This window comes from Eurypyga helias, unplaced genomic scaffold, assembly GCF_000690775.1.
Source record: "Eurypyga helias isolate BGI_N326 unplaced genomic scaffold, ASM69077v1 scaffold47489, whole genome shotgun sequence".
NCBI classification, from domain to species: domain Eukaryota; kingdom Metazoa; phylum Chordata; class Aves; order Eurypygiformes; family Eurypygidae; genus Eurypyga; species Eurypyga helias.
This window is the reverse complement of record NW_010273670.1, coordinates 4,873-18,331: the sequence shown is the minus strand read 5'-3', so window position 1 is coordinate 18,331 and position 13,459 is coordinate 4,873. Positions and strand designations below refer to the sequence as shown.

At 50.3% G+C, this 13,459-nt stretch overlaps 1 protein-coding gene across 1 annotated transcript; it reads right to left on the bottom strand.

The window, feature by feature from the left end:
* Positions 1-494: 494 nt before the first annotated feature.
* On the bottom strand, positions 495-13,238 carry GGA3 (golgi-associated, gamma adaptin ear containing, ARF binding protein 3). Its single transcript, XM_010159530.1, has 16 exons — positions 13,167-13,238; positions 12,366-12,441; positions 11,762-11,860; positions 10,822-10,945; positions 9,722-9,825; positions 9,141-9,221; positions 7,833-7,970; positions 7,320-7,401; positions 6,725-6,841; positions 5,492-5,737; positions 4,794-4,861; positions 4,081-4,396; positions 3,344-3,544; positions 3,001-3,170; positions 2,205-2,315; positions 495-1,062 (listed from the first exon to the last, which is right to left on the bottom strand). The coding sequence occupies exons 3-16, from the start codon at positions 11,843-11,845 to the stop codon at positions 952-954; spliced, it is 1,953 nt and encodes a 650-aa protein (XP_010157832.1). The 5' UTR covers positions 11,846-11,860; positions 12,366-12,441; positions 13,167-13,238; the 3' UTR covers positions 495-951.
* Between the last annotated feature and the right edge of the window lie 221 nt (positions 13,239-13,459).

The following is a 13,459-nucleotide window of genomic DNA, read 5'->3' as shown; positions in this document are numbered from 1 at the left end:
GCTCGACTATTTACACCTCGTGTTCCATCGTACTCGATGCACCGCCGTATCCAACCGCAGTAACAACACTCCCTGCGCAAGGGGACGCGAGAGGCGTCTCCCCTTACCCCTTGGATTCACCTGATCAGTGTCTGCGAAGACACCACTGCACGTCAGGTGCTGTCCTCCACCAACACTGACCGCTCCTTCCCGGCCCCCTTTTCCCCACACTATGGAATGCAACAGAGACAGAAAAATAACCAGTGTAACCATGTGCCTACAGAACTCGGCCCCGGCTGCCCACGATGGATACGAGAGGTGGCAGCGAGCGGCGTAAAATAAATAAACAGCTAAAGACACAGCAGCGTGGCACAGCACAGAGCAGGGTCTGCGTACATTGGCCGCTGGGGAAGGGGAAGGAAGGTGAGCTGAGTGCCAGTTCAGTGTAAAAAACAAGCATTCCCTCACGGAGCCAGCATTATTGCTCGACATGCTTAGCGGGTCCGGGCCGGCGCTGAGGAGGTCAGAGTCTGAGGAGGGCGACGTGTGAGGGCTCTGCACTGAGGAAGCTCGTGGTGGCATCATTACCCCACCGGCCTGTAGGTATCTCCGGACAGCAGTACCGGAACAAGCCAACAAATCCCCTCCTGCTGACAGCTCTGCCCTCAAAATACAACTTCAAGTTTAATGGAGTGGAAGATAGAACCAGATTCACCCAGAGGTCGAGATAAAAGCAGCCAGCGCTGCCTCTCACCGGCTGCCACTCAGTTCATGCTTGGCATAAATGTCCCAGGACCCCGTCAATGTGGGGCAAAACATTCTGGACTAAAGCTACAAGCAGAGTGGTCAGGACATGTAAACAAAGCTGAACGTCACCAGTGGATAGCGCGCGTGTCCCTCGCCACGTCACATTCATTCCAGTCCTGCGGGATCCTCTCTGGTCCTGTCACAGTCTCTGGCAGTGTCCTAAGGTCATAGGTTCCCCCACTGCTCGACCGGGGGAAACTGATCCACCTCCCCAACCTCTGTGCTGGGCTGGTCTCCCAGGGTGAAGGTCAGTCTGTATCTCAGCCGCACTTTCTCCTGCAGGAGGGACAAAACCCAAGAGCAACATGAGAACAGCTCCTGAGCCAAACACCACAGAGAGCGCAAGGCTTCTACGGAGCCTGGATTTACGGCTCTACAGAGAGCACGAGACTTCTGTTGCACATAGCAGGGGGAACAGGGCCAAGGTCACCTCAGGGAGTACTTCAGCTGGTTAGCAAACTGGAGCTATTGACCTTCCAGGTTTTATAGCACAGAAGCTTTATTGCTTTGCATGGAACGGGAGGAGAAAAGCACGAGTGACCTGTGATGATAGCGTGTACGTGGCCAGCACCCATCGCCCAGCCGCTCCCCAGTGAGCCTGCAGAACGCTGCTGGAATAGTTCAAGTTCAAAATTGAATTCCTCAGCACGTGGAGGAAGATAGAACAGTTCCTGCTCTGCAAAATTCCTAGTGAAGCAGTAAGCAGGAGATGGATGCAATCCTTCCGTGAGGGGACCTACCATGTACATCACCAAGTTTTTCAACAACCCACCAAACCCTCTGACATTTATCCTTTCGGATATCACACCTTGGAGCTGACCCCTCACAGACCCTTTTGCTGTAATTCCCAAGTAGTAACACCTACATCTGTCAAACCATCAGAAACTGCTTCAGCATACAGCCTTGAGCTTTATGGAGCCGGCTGCTTAAACGAGTAACTACAGCAAGGAACTCCAGCTACTCGGAAGTGTTAGTCACGGTGTGTCACTGGCTGGAGGTACAGCCTGAAATAATGCAACAGCCATCTGCCTGTTGCTTTGGGTCTGTCAGGTTATAGCCTCAACACAGCAAAAGTATTTCTACAGCACCAGCCAATGCAACATAAATCAAACTGTCACCAAAGCCGGGCACTTGGAGTGCACCAGGCAGTCAGACAAGCTCCTGGCACAGCTCTGGTCGCTGCCCTTAAAATGAGCCTTGTCTGACTGTTGTCCTTTCGCTGGGAGGAATGTACAGGCCCCTCCTCAAACCCTTTGCCGCTGGGGAAGAGACTGTGTGCAGCCCCCCCAGCCCCGAATCGACAGGCTGTAATGCCGTGACTGCCTCTGGATGGCAAGTTAGGAATAAACAGCTGCATCTGCCCCGACGCCCTGCAGAACTTCCATCGGCTCCCTCTGACAAGGACAGGATTGTCTCACCTTCGCAGGGTTTGCCAGAAGCATGACCTGGGTGATGGCAGCAGGCGGCTGGATGGGATTGAACGGAGACAGCTCTGTGCCAGAGGGCGGCTGTAACTTCACTTTCATGGACTGCGAGTGAAAAAGAAAAGCGGAGCCTCAGGGATCATCTCCTACCTTGAGGACAAAGGAAGATGCACCGACAGGCTGGGGAGGGAACAGCACACATCCAGCTACGGAGAAATCAATCCACATTCCCGGAGCCAGCCCAGCTCGCACAGCGTGCCAGGAACAGGCAGAGTGACGTGTCAGCCCAGGGTACACGCACCGCTCAGGTGAACACCAACGGCACTTTCCTGTCCCAGTGCGAACGCCCTCACAGTCGTAGGCAGATGGCAGCTGAGACGGGGCCACTTTTCAAAACACAAACTGGCCACCCAAAGTTATCTAGGTGCAGCAACACCAGAAGGGAACATCTTGTCAGATTTAGGATGTCTTTTAGAAATTTTGATTCACCAAGATCCCAAGGGTGGCTCTATGTTATTCATGTAACTGTCCTGTCACTGTGCTACTGAGCCACTGGGATGAACAGACACGGTGGGATTGATCTTCGGTAGCAAGAAAAACAGAACACTAACTACCTGCAGTTCCTGACTTACCCTATGCAGTGTCTTCTGCCTGACAACCACCCTTATGGTTTGGGAACGGGCAGAGCACAGCCTATAGAAGGGTAGAACCAGGCTGTCCCATGTCCCTGAATTCACACCCAGGCCTTCTCGAACGCGGCTTCACGTGGGTCTGAGCCACGCATCCCTACCTTCGGCACAGCAGCCTGCAGCACGATGTTCTTCACGGGAAGCGGTGCCGTGTTCAGCATCGAGACGACCACCACGAGCACATCCGACCTTCCTGGGGGGCACTCCCTGGCAAAGTGCAGGAGGATCCGGAAGCCGTTCTTGTCATAGGCTGTCACCGGGAGGGCACTGCCTGCCGCAGGGAAGAGGAATGCAGGTTTATGCTCCGGAAGAGGATCAGCAGCCACACTGGGCAATCTGGCTGCTCGGCTGGGACATCCCATCCTTTCTCTCTACTTCATAAGCTTTGTCACGCTTTGCTTGTAAAGCATGTTCAGAGAAAGGTGAGACACCTGAAATACTTACTGGGTTTAATGGATTCCAAAGGAACGTGGACATTGGCCAAAGAAATTTCAGGTGCTTTCATGGGGCTGCCTTGCTGCTGGAATGATGCTGGCTGGAAGAGAGGACTTCCGGAGCCAGCAGTGCAGCTGCTTGGGAGAGGAACTGGAGGGGCTGCAGGGGCAGTGGCTGGCAGCCCTGTGGGTGCTATCAACGGGGCAGCGATGACAGGGGCTGGCAGAGTAACCCCAGGGAACACTGAGGCTGTCGCCATGCCTTGGGTGGCAGTCCTGGAAGGGAGACAGAGAAAACAGGGGAAATTGAGCTGGAAGTGAAGCAGGCATTTCACCACAAACTCCGAGATAACAGCGGATCGCAAGGACAAAGCGCTGGCCTGGAGCCAGGTTAGACTCCACGATCCGCAGGCATCACTTCTCTAAGCCAAGAAGAAAGCAGAGTCCCACCTTGGCAAAGGTGGGTCAGGCTAAGGCGGGTCAAGGCAGCAGCCTGTTCAACCTCACACCGCACATCTGTATCAGGGAACAGCACAGCTGTTGTGCTCTACCTAGCAGTGCCTGCCTTTCCATCCTGGAGACGGGACCCTCATATCAGTTTGTAAACTGAAACCCTTTGAGAAGGAAAATCCCAATCACATGCTTGTACCAACCCACAGAGGTGATAGTCTGCCTCTGAATCTGACGCTGCCGCAAGGCTGGCTCCTAACTGCGGAGACAAAGCAAAGTCCAGGAGCTGTAGTTACCCTTTGGCATCTTCTAGGAGTTGTCCCAGTGCATCCATCTTATGTGCCATATTGCTCCCCACAGGTGAGCTGAAGTATGCAGGAGCAGCTGGAATAGCCTTAGGAGGCCCTGCAGGGGCGGCCGGTCCAGCAGAGAATACAAACGGTGCGGAGTGTGGTGCTGGGATGCTGGGAGCGGTCTGAGAGGCTGTGAAAGCAGAGGGCACTGACGTTCCACACGTGGTCTGTGATGCGTGATGGAGAAGAGGGTTTCCTGCAGGGTTGCAAGCAACAGTCACCATCTTCGGATTAAAGAAATCCAGGTCCAACTGGTCATTCTGAAAGAGAGGACAAGTAGATGCTCTAACTCGCTGCTCCCCCCTGTGGCAGAGATGGCACTGTTACAGAGGGAGAGAGATTTACCGCAAAAACAGGTGCTGGGTGGCAAGCAGCAAAGTCTGTGGCCTATGTCAGGACTACATCTGATCTGTAATTTAAGCAAAGGAAGTGCTAACATCATGGGGGACAGATGGGAAACTGAGAAAGCCAGCTTTGGGGATATCTACTCTGGTCAGACACAGCTCGCCCAGATCTTAGGGCTAAGCCAGGCTTCCCCTAAACAGCAGCCCCTCTGCCTGTATGTGCGATCTCACATTTCTCCGAGGTGACAGCGTGTGTCCCAAGAGCCCTTCTGACAGCCCCTCCCTGCCCATCCCCCCAGACCCTCCTCTGTACCTCAAACATGCTCCATTGGCTGTTTTCTGCTGTCTCCTTCACGGCGGCAGGAGCTGGGTCGTTCAGGCCTGAAAGGAAAAATAACAAGTAGGTGACTGGAGGGAGAAACTGAGTTAGGTGCCATCCCCTGGCAGCGGTTTTGGTACCATCACACTACTCAATTCAGTTCTGCCCGAGCCCAACAACCTGATGACAGACAGAAATGGGCTGCAAGTCTATGGTAAGGAAAAGAGACTGAGAGCACCAGCAGCTCACAGTCACGCCCTGCACGCAGCTCTCCTAACCCTTCCGGATTTGCAGGGTCTTCCGTTGTGTCTGCCTGGCTCTGCAGGCTCCTGCACACAACCCCTCTAAGGCACCTCTCTCTTTAGCACAGCCACAGAGTCGGGGTGAAATCTGTACCAAACCGCAGCCTGCACGCCCTAGCACCCACAGGGATCAGGCTGCAATTACACCCATGTCACTTGTGGCCTGCTCTGGGGAGACCAGAGCTGCTCACACTGACTCACTGACCAGGCCTTATATCCAATAAGATGCATGGGAGCGTCCCCTGGACTTTTCTAGAAACCAAAGGCATCTCATGCTTCTTTTTGGCACGCCACGGGCGCAGCCAGCCCTCACACTCACGCTGAAGAAAGAAAACGCTCTTTGTTAGGCAGGGATTGAGTAGCCCTTTCCTGGGCCCCTCGGTGTCTTACCTAAACACAGAAGCTCCTCATCCAGCAAGGAGAGGGAGCTGGCCGTGCTGCTTTGCGGAGCGGCTGCGGCTTCCGCTTGGCTACAGGAACCGCTCCGCAACTGCGTGAGCGTCTGGGGAGGAGGCGGGAGAATGGGGATTTCGGCTGGAGCTACCGTGGGGGCTGGCACTGGAGGTGGCGGGGTGCTGGTGACGTCCAATCCAGCAAGGTCAATGAGGGTGTTGAGATTACTCGTGGAGTTACTCCCTGCAGCGGACAGGAGAAGAGTGCTACTAGGAGAGAAGGCAAAAGGCTCAGAGCAAACCCAACGTACAGAGAAATCAGCAGGGAGATGGTTTAGGTAACAGGGATCCTCATCTGATCATGGCTTACGGCTCTTCGTAACAGAGAAAGGCCACGTGCTTCCCCCCCGACCATTTGCTGCCCACAAGCTACTGAAATCAACCCAGACCCTTTGGAAATTTCTATCTGGAAAGCCACATCTGCTCCAACCTCTGCTCTTTACCCAGCACTTCCTGTAGCATAATTCATAGTCTTTCCAAAATCCTGTGAGCTCAGCTGAGGCTTTGGGAGATCCTGCAGAATTACAGTAAACAAAGGCTGCTAGAGAGCTATGGAAAATACAGCCTGGATCTAGAATTCCCTCGTATTTAGGACAGTCTTGTCCCAGTAGGACACTGTCAGGCAGGATTATGCATATTCCTCTACTGTTCTCCATGCAGGAATGTGTAAGTGACTTCCAAACGGTCAATCTGCCACACACACATCCAGAGCTTTTAATGGTGAAACTGAGGCAACTGGCCTAAATTCACAGATGGAATTGCTGGCAGAGTCAGGACCCCTGGCCTGGCTCCCACTCTCCTACTACTGTCCTTTTAATAAAATCATACCCTTCTTACACGTCACCGTTAAGAAACAGGACAAATGCGGAGAGGAAAATGTAGGAGAACTTCCAGCCACAAAACCAGTCCAGATTCAGGTTTGCTACTGATGTTACCGAAGGTTTCAGTACCATGGAATGCACAGTGGAAAACGCAGCACTCTTGCTCATGTCCAGCCTAGTCTCTCCACTGCTTACGAGCTGCCTTGTCGTCCCCCCCCACCCCGATTCACAAACTGCTGGCCACGAGAACCATCAATAAGCCTATTTTACCACAATTAATGGGAAGCCCCGTCCAAAAGACTCAGAATTGCAGACTTGAAAATTAAACAGTTGGCTTCCCCGGAACTCACCTTCCACTACAGGCATCACAGGGAGATCCACTTCACCATTGATGACTTGCCCCTCTATTATCTTTTTGTAGGAGTTTATCACCCGGGATAAATTGTCACTGGCCTGCAGAATATCCCCTACATGCAAGAGAGACAAAAACCACCTCCAAGACTTCAGCACCACCTTTCCCACTTGTGCTGAGAATACTCAGTTATCAACTACATTATCAGCAAGAAAAAAAGCCCGTAACCACCTGGCTATGAGCCACATTACTCTCTGTCTTTGCTATCTTCTCTCTAAGCAGCACCCTGACATTTCCAGGTCCATGCACATTCCGGTAACAATGAAAAAATGAGTCGGAGTCTTTGCTCCCTGCAGCAACTCCCTTCCCCTTCCAAAGCAGCAGCTGCCCCCCATCATCACCCCCAGCCTCCCTAAGTGCCGACTCTACTGTCAGTCCTTGCCTGAACTGGAACAATAAGCACCAAGAGGCAAGGAGCTTGTCTTTTATCCGCTTGCTCAAAGCAAAGCGCGTTCGCGCTTCCGATTTTTGACCCCTTGCACAGGCACAGGCCACAAAAGCAATTAAGACAGGAGAAGCGTAGCTTCGTTTACCCAAACTGCTGTCATTATCCTCTGTCTCACTGGCCAGCTTGAATAATGTCCGTCTTTTGGTTTCGCACCTTTCATAGAGCTCCTAGGAAGAGAGATTAGGTTTCATCAGCCAGGAGCCACGGTCAGCAACAGCAGAACGACTCCCCAGCCTCCCTCAGCTGAACGGGCTCCTCTGGCTGCACAACCAAGAGCGCCTGTCCCCGCCCTGTTAACAGAGCTGAGGAGCATTATGTCAGCCTGGGAGCCTGAACACAATCTGCATTTTCAACATCTCTCACTGCTCCCTCACGTCAGCACTTACGACCAGCTCTAGCCCAAGAGAGACGCTCGTTCCTCACATTACAGGAAATACATAAAGCCCAAGGAAGAGCAGAATCCTGCTTGAACTGCTCTTGTTTCTCACCGTTGCTCTCCATTTTACTGCACTTCTTGTAACTCTCTACAAAACTCCAGTCTGTAAGAGGAAAGGACTGACCGCAGGATGTCTGGGAAGAAGGAGCAGCTCCGACCCACCTTCATGAGCTCCCGGTCAGCCTCTGATGAGTCCTCTCTGCTGTAATGAACCAGCATCTCGTTCAGCAGCTTCACGTTGTTATTGACTTCCTCCAGCGTGTGCATGCGCTTGGTCACTTTTTGAATCCGAGCCTCGTCCTTCGGAGCGTAAAACACGGACATCAAAAGTGAGTTTCCCTGTAAAGGCTCACAGTATCGCGACAGCAGGTATTGTCTGTAAATCGTGTCAGGTAATGTCTGTTGAAGGTTAAGCTAGGAAAATACCAAACCCAAAACTCTCCAGTCATGTCAAGCTTTGTCTATTTTATCATCTTTTCACCTCCGTTATGAAACGACAGAAACCCCTGTATTTCCAAAAAGTCTGATTAAATAGACTTTAATGTCTAAATATAACACTAAAAATAGAAAAGTTCCTAAAAGTTCCTTTCTGACCTTTTCAGAAGATTGTCTTTTGGGGGCTCACTTGGTGCTATGTTACAAAAAAGATGTGTTTGAAGCAAAGCATTCACTAGGAACAACAAGCACTCTGTGGTAGAAAGCATTCACCCATCTCTGATTTGAGGTTCCAGCTAAAGATGTAGGAGAGTGTGCCCTGGGGACAGCAAAAGCTGGAATGGAAACACTGCAGTAACGTATCCATCCTCTGCAGTCTAGAAGCTATCCCTTTTTTTTTTTCTTTGCCAGAAACACAGTGAGTCATTTCCGGGACTCCAGGGTTTCTACTGACTGCCATGGGCGGATGCATCCTGGGTCTGCAAACAGGAAGGTGTTCCCATAAAACCTGCGTGCGAGCAGATCCGGTCCAATGACTCAGTCCCCAGTATCCAGGGGTGGTACAGCGACGCTCCCACCAAACCCTGACATGAAATACCATCTTGAGTGATGAGAATGTAGCTAATTACAACAAAGGACCCTTCTTGCCCTGTCCACGGACACCGATGTCGACATTTTTGTGACACAAACATCTCCCAGTTGCGAGCCAGAGTCAAAATTACAACACATTCATCTCGCACGGAGCCCTAAGTCATCAGCCGGCACCCCCCGTACGCCGGTAACCATGGGGACTAGATGCAAGTTAGAACTGTCAGAGGTTTTAAAAAGCAGTAAAAACCTGGATGCTGCTGATGCTGAGTCTAATTCACTCCCAGGATTTAACTAAGGAACATACTGACGGAATGATCCCGGAGCCTGGAAAACCCAGGTCTGCCATCCACCTGATCCTAAAGCTCTCCATCATTTTGATGTCAAATTGCTTAAAACCTGGAAAGCAGACTGCTGAGCGGGACCAATCCTACAGGGATTTCTTACCTCTTTTACCATGGATTTTATAAGTTTGTTGGCCTCTTGTAAATCATCTGGGTTTTTGCTTTTCAGTAGTTTGGCGAGAAGCTGCAAGATGAGAAGAGGATATTCAGGAAACAAATAAAGACCCTTTGGGAAGGAGGGAAAGGAATCTAAGAGAACAATTCAGGGGAAAAGAGGTACAGCCCACTGTTACAAAGCTTACACTGCTTTCACAGTTTAGCAGGAGTGATTTATTTTATGTGAGTTGCTGCATTCTTGCTTCTACATAGGACATACTGTGAAATCTCAGGGACTTCTGACACTAGATAATTATTCCTCCCATAACATGGTTTTTGGTCCTGTGTGTGAAACATTCTCTGCCTTCTAGTACTACGGCAGGATGGCACATTAACCAGGAATAACCTCATAACGGGAACACATACGAGGCCTTAACTGGAACTTCGGGTTGGGCAGGTGGACAAGCAAGGTGGACAAAGCAGTACACACCACTACCCCAAAAATAAAAGCCAAATTAGTATACTTCCTTATTTTAAATGTGCATTGAGTTATCACTTTTCACTGGCGATTAGAAGTGTTCACTGTACCTTGGATTTCTCCTCATCATCAAACACGGGGTTTTTGGGACGAGGCGGTGGAGAAGGAATCAGGGTTCTGTCTGCAGGAATCACAGGATCAAACATAACGATCCCTGAAAGCAGAAGGGGAACCCACGCGGGTTTGCGCATGCAGTCACACCAGGCAGTGCAGCCAGTCGTTCAGAGGCTGCCGTCAACGCGAGCACGCAGTCAGTCTGTCCACTGATACCAGCACAGTGTTCTAATGAACAATACGGGACCCAAGTCACTGAGCACGCTAGCTGGACAAGGTTTTCTTAAGGCCAAAACCCCAGCAAACATGCTGCCACCTCCATACTGCTCCTCCAAGAGCTCGGTATAATCAACAGCTCTCTACTCTTTGTCCTTGGCTTCAGCTGTTGGACCACGAAGTGAAGTCCCAGACAACCCAGCTTTGTGCGTGACACTTGTCTGTATAAATGAGCTGAGCAGGAAAGCAGAGCAAAATGAGGTTTTCTTAAGGCCAAAACCCCAGCAAACATGCTGCCACCTCCATACTGCTCCTCCAAGAGCTCGGTATAATCAACAGCTCTCTACTCTTTGTCCTTGGCTTCAGCTGTTGGACCACGAAGTGAAGTCCCAGACAACCCAGCTTTGTGCGTGACACTTGTCTGTATAAATGAGCTGAGCAGGAAAGCAGAGCAAAATGGGGTGATGAACAGACTTGAAAGAGCTAAGCTCCCTGCTTATTCCACTGTCAAATCTCTAAGGAATTGTGCTCTACCTCAAGAGCTTTCCTGGAACCACTTTTTCGTGTGCTGCTCAGCTGAGCTTTCTGCCCTGTGCCTACACAAGAAATTGGTATCAGCTGACCGAAAGGTACAACTGTAGAGCGATCTAGTTAAAAGAACACAAAAGGCTACATGGAGGCTCTTATTTCACTTTAAATTAGACCTGTTCAAATCATTTAATAACTAGTTCCAGAGAAGCTTTTCAGGGAATTTCTCCCCTGTTCTATCTCCCCTCAGAGCCTGCCCTGACCCCCTGTAACGAGAAGCTGTGCATTTTGTGACACTCCTGCTTAGGGCACAGCCTGGAGGGAACGCGTGAACCAGCATCCGACTTCCTACCTTGTCGCTTCAGCATGTAGTAGGCATCCTTGATTTTGGATTCTTCTGGCAATGCCACTGTCCAGCTATACAGCAATTCAATGACTTTGGTCTTTACCTTCTCTGAGACTCGGTCTCCCAGGTACTGACAGTGGGGAAAAAAAGATGTAAATTCTCCACATTCTTTATGTTTTTAAAAATTAAAGCCCAAACCCAGAGAATGGAAGATCAGTGATACATGCTAAAAGGTGTATAATCCATGATTATCTAAGATACATCATAGAATCATAGAATGGTTTGGGTGGGAAGGGACCTTAAAGTTCATCTAGTTCCAACCCCCCTGCCATGGGCAGGGACACCTTCCACTAGACCAGGTTGCTCCAAGCCTCATCCAGCCTGGCCTTGAACCCTTCCAGGGATGGGGCATCCACAGCTTCTCTGGGCAACCTGTCCCCGTGCCTCTCCACCCTCTCCGGGAAGAATTTCTTACTGCTATCTCATCTAAACCTCCCCACTTTCAATTTAAACCCGTTACCCCTTGTCCTGTCACTACAGGCCCTTCCTTCTTAAAAGGAAAAATGATCCTCTAATATATTTGAAAGAATAGTGCAGAGAAGCTTTGGGATTACCATCAGCAAGAGAAAAAGCAGCTATTCTGTTGGTTTCAGGATTTTGCTATTTAAAAACTGCAGCAAGACAGATAACCACTCCTCCCTCTGTCTTAGGGGAAAGAATTTGGGGATACTGTGCTGCATCAAGCGTGCCATGGGGTGCCTGTGTCTTATTTCTCGCCACGTTAAACTGGTCATGAATGCTGAGGGGCTTCGCCAGGCACTCTTTACACAGTGAGTTGGCAGCGGAGTGAGGATTAGGACTCCATGGTGTGTTGCCAAGTTTCTTGTTTTAACCTCTGCATCAGCCAAACAAAAAGTAAAGGCGGCCATAAGGCTCAGGGACTAACCTTGGGAGACACAACTTTTATTAACTCGTTTAAAAAGCGAAACTTCCCTACTTCGTTATGAAATCTTCTCCCACAGTTCTTCATACAAGCTTCCAGCACCTGCATTCAAGTAACAGAAAGAGGGGCTGAGATGAACACCAAAACGCCACAACAGCAGTGCAGGCGAGTTCTGCTGACGGGAACTGAAGGACCAGGTCAGGGAGACACGCAGTCCTGCTCTGCAGGGCAGGCAGCAGTCTTTAGGGGTGACACACCGAGGCAGGCTGGTCTCCCACCCTCAGCCAGGTACACAGGGGGCTAAGTCACCCCACCACTAGGTCTCGTGACAATGAACGCAAATCTTGCCTGACGGTAACAAACGAAAGCAGCGAGAATCCAAGTTATTTCTGGCTGCTCCATTGCTAATGAGCAATCTGGATGCTTTATTAGGTACCTGTGCTCCCTCACGCTGCCCGCTCCTACCCAGCAGCGAGGAGTCAGGGCCTCCAGCCCCACAGCTGCCCCAGCTAACCCCACTGACACACACTGTGCCCCCCCGTGCTCTGCACAGATGATGTAAAATGATACGTAACTGCATTTAAGAGAAGGGGCAAGGACTACCTACTGTCAAGGCCTGGACTGCCTCCCATTCCTGTGGCGACTGGATTTTATGAGCCAGGAGTCTCACAGCTATCTGTGGCCTGAAACGAAGCAGATCCCCATTACACACAAAGCAGGTGAACACGCTGAAGGGCTTTCAGACTTCCACAAATTCTGCTGTTTAAATGAGATGTCTTTTGCATAATTAAAAGGAAATGCCATTTAGTACTTTTTATCTTTCTATCAGTGTACAAAGATGAACAAGAAATGCTCGGGGCATCCTTGGAAGCCTGGGTGCTTGCACATATGAAAGGAAGCGAGGGCTGGTTGTCTGAGCCAGCAATTCCAGATTCCTCCGTGGGAGGGACCAAACAACTCCCAGTACAGTCCCCAGCCCAGGAAATCACTTCACTTCTCTTGCATTAGTTTCCTTTTTCCAGAAGAAAATACTTCTCCTTAGCTCACATGAACGTTGTGACCCAGGAGGTTTCCTCAGTTAAGCCTTGTAGAGATTTTAAAGATGTGAAGCCCCGTCAGGCACTGAGTTATAACCCCATTTTACAGATGAGCAAGGCGAGAACCCTGCAGCTGCACAGACACTAGAGGCACAGGTTCAGAATTCCCGTTTTCCTAGTGCTCGGTCTGTGCAGAAGCCACGCTGCCTTTCACGGAAGAGAAACCACACTTGACAGCATCTTGTTTCTTTTCTAGGCAGATCTTCCTCGCGGTATCAGTGTATATCTAAGAAAACGTACCATCATCAAACTTCCACGGTTTAAACTGTGAATCTTAATTTATTAAATGGAGAGCATTTTGGGACACCTACCCTTCAAGTTCCTTGTTGATCTGGTCACAGAATCCGATGATGTACTCCCAGTCTTCTTGCCTGTTCGATGGGTTAGTGATTAAAGAGAACATTATTACCAATCAAGCAAGAAACAGTACGAAAGGTCATGCATTTCCTAGAGAAAAGCATCTGACATCCACTGCCAACTGTAGGAAAGGAGGAGAGTTCACACACGGTACGTCTGTTCAGGGAAAAGGGTGTGTCCAAGTTGAGACATCCAAATATCCAGCAAGAATCACTGCTTTCCAAAAAAACAGGTGCCAAATCTCAAG

Coding starts and splice junctions, on each gene's coding strand:
- GGA3 (XM_010159530.1), bottom strand. CDS start 11,845: ATGAAGAACTGTGGGAGAAGATTTCATAACGAAGTAGGGAAGTTTCGC. Junction 6,842..7,319: donor GGATAATGACAGCAGTTTGG/GTAAACGAAGCT, acceptor TCTTGCATGTAG/GGGATATTCTGCAGGCCAGT. Junction 4,862..5,491: donor TGAGGAGCTTCTGTGTTTAG/GTAAGACACCGA, acceptor TTTTCCTTTCAG/GCCTGAACGACCCAGCTCCT.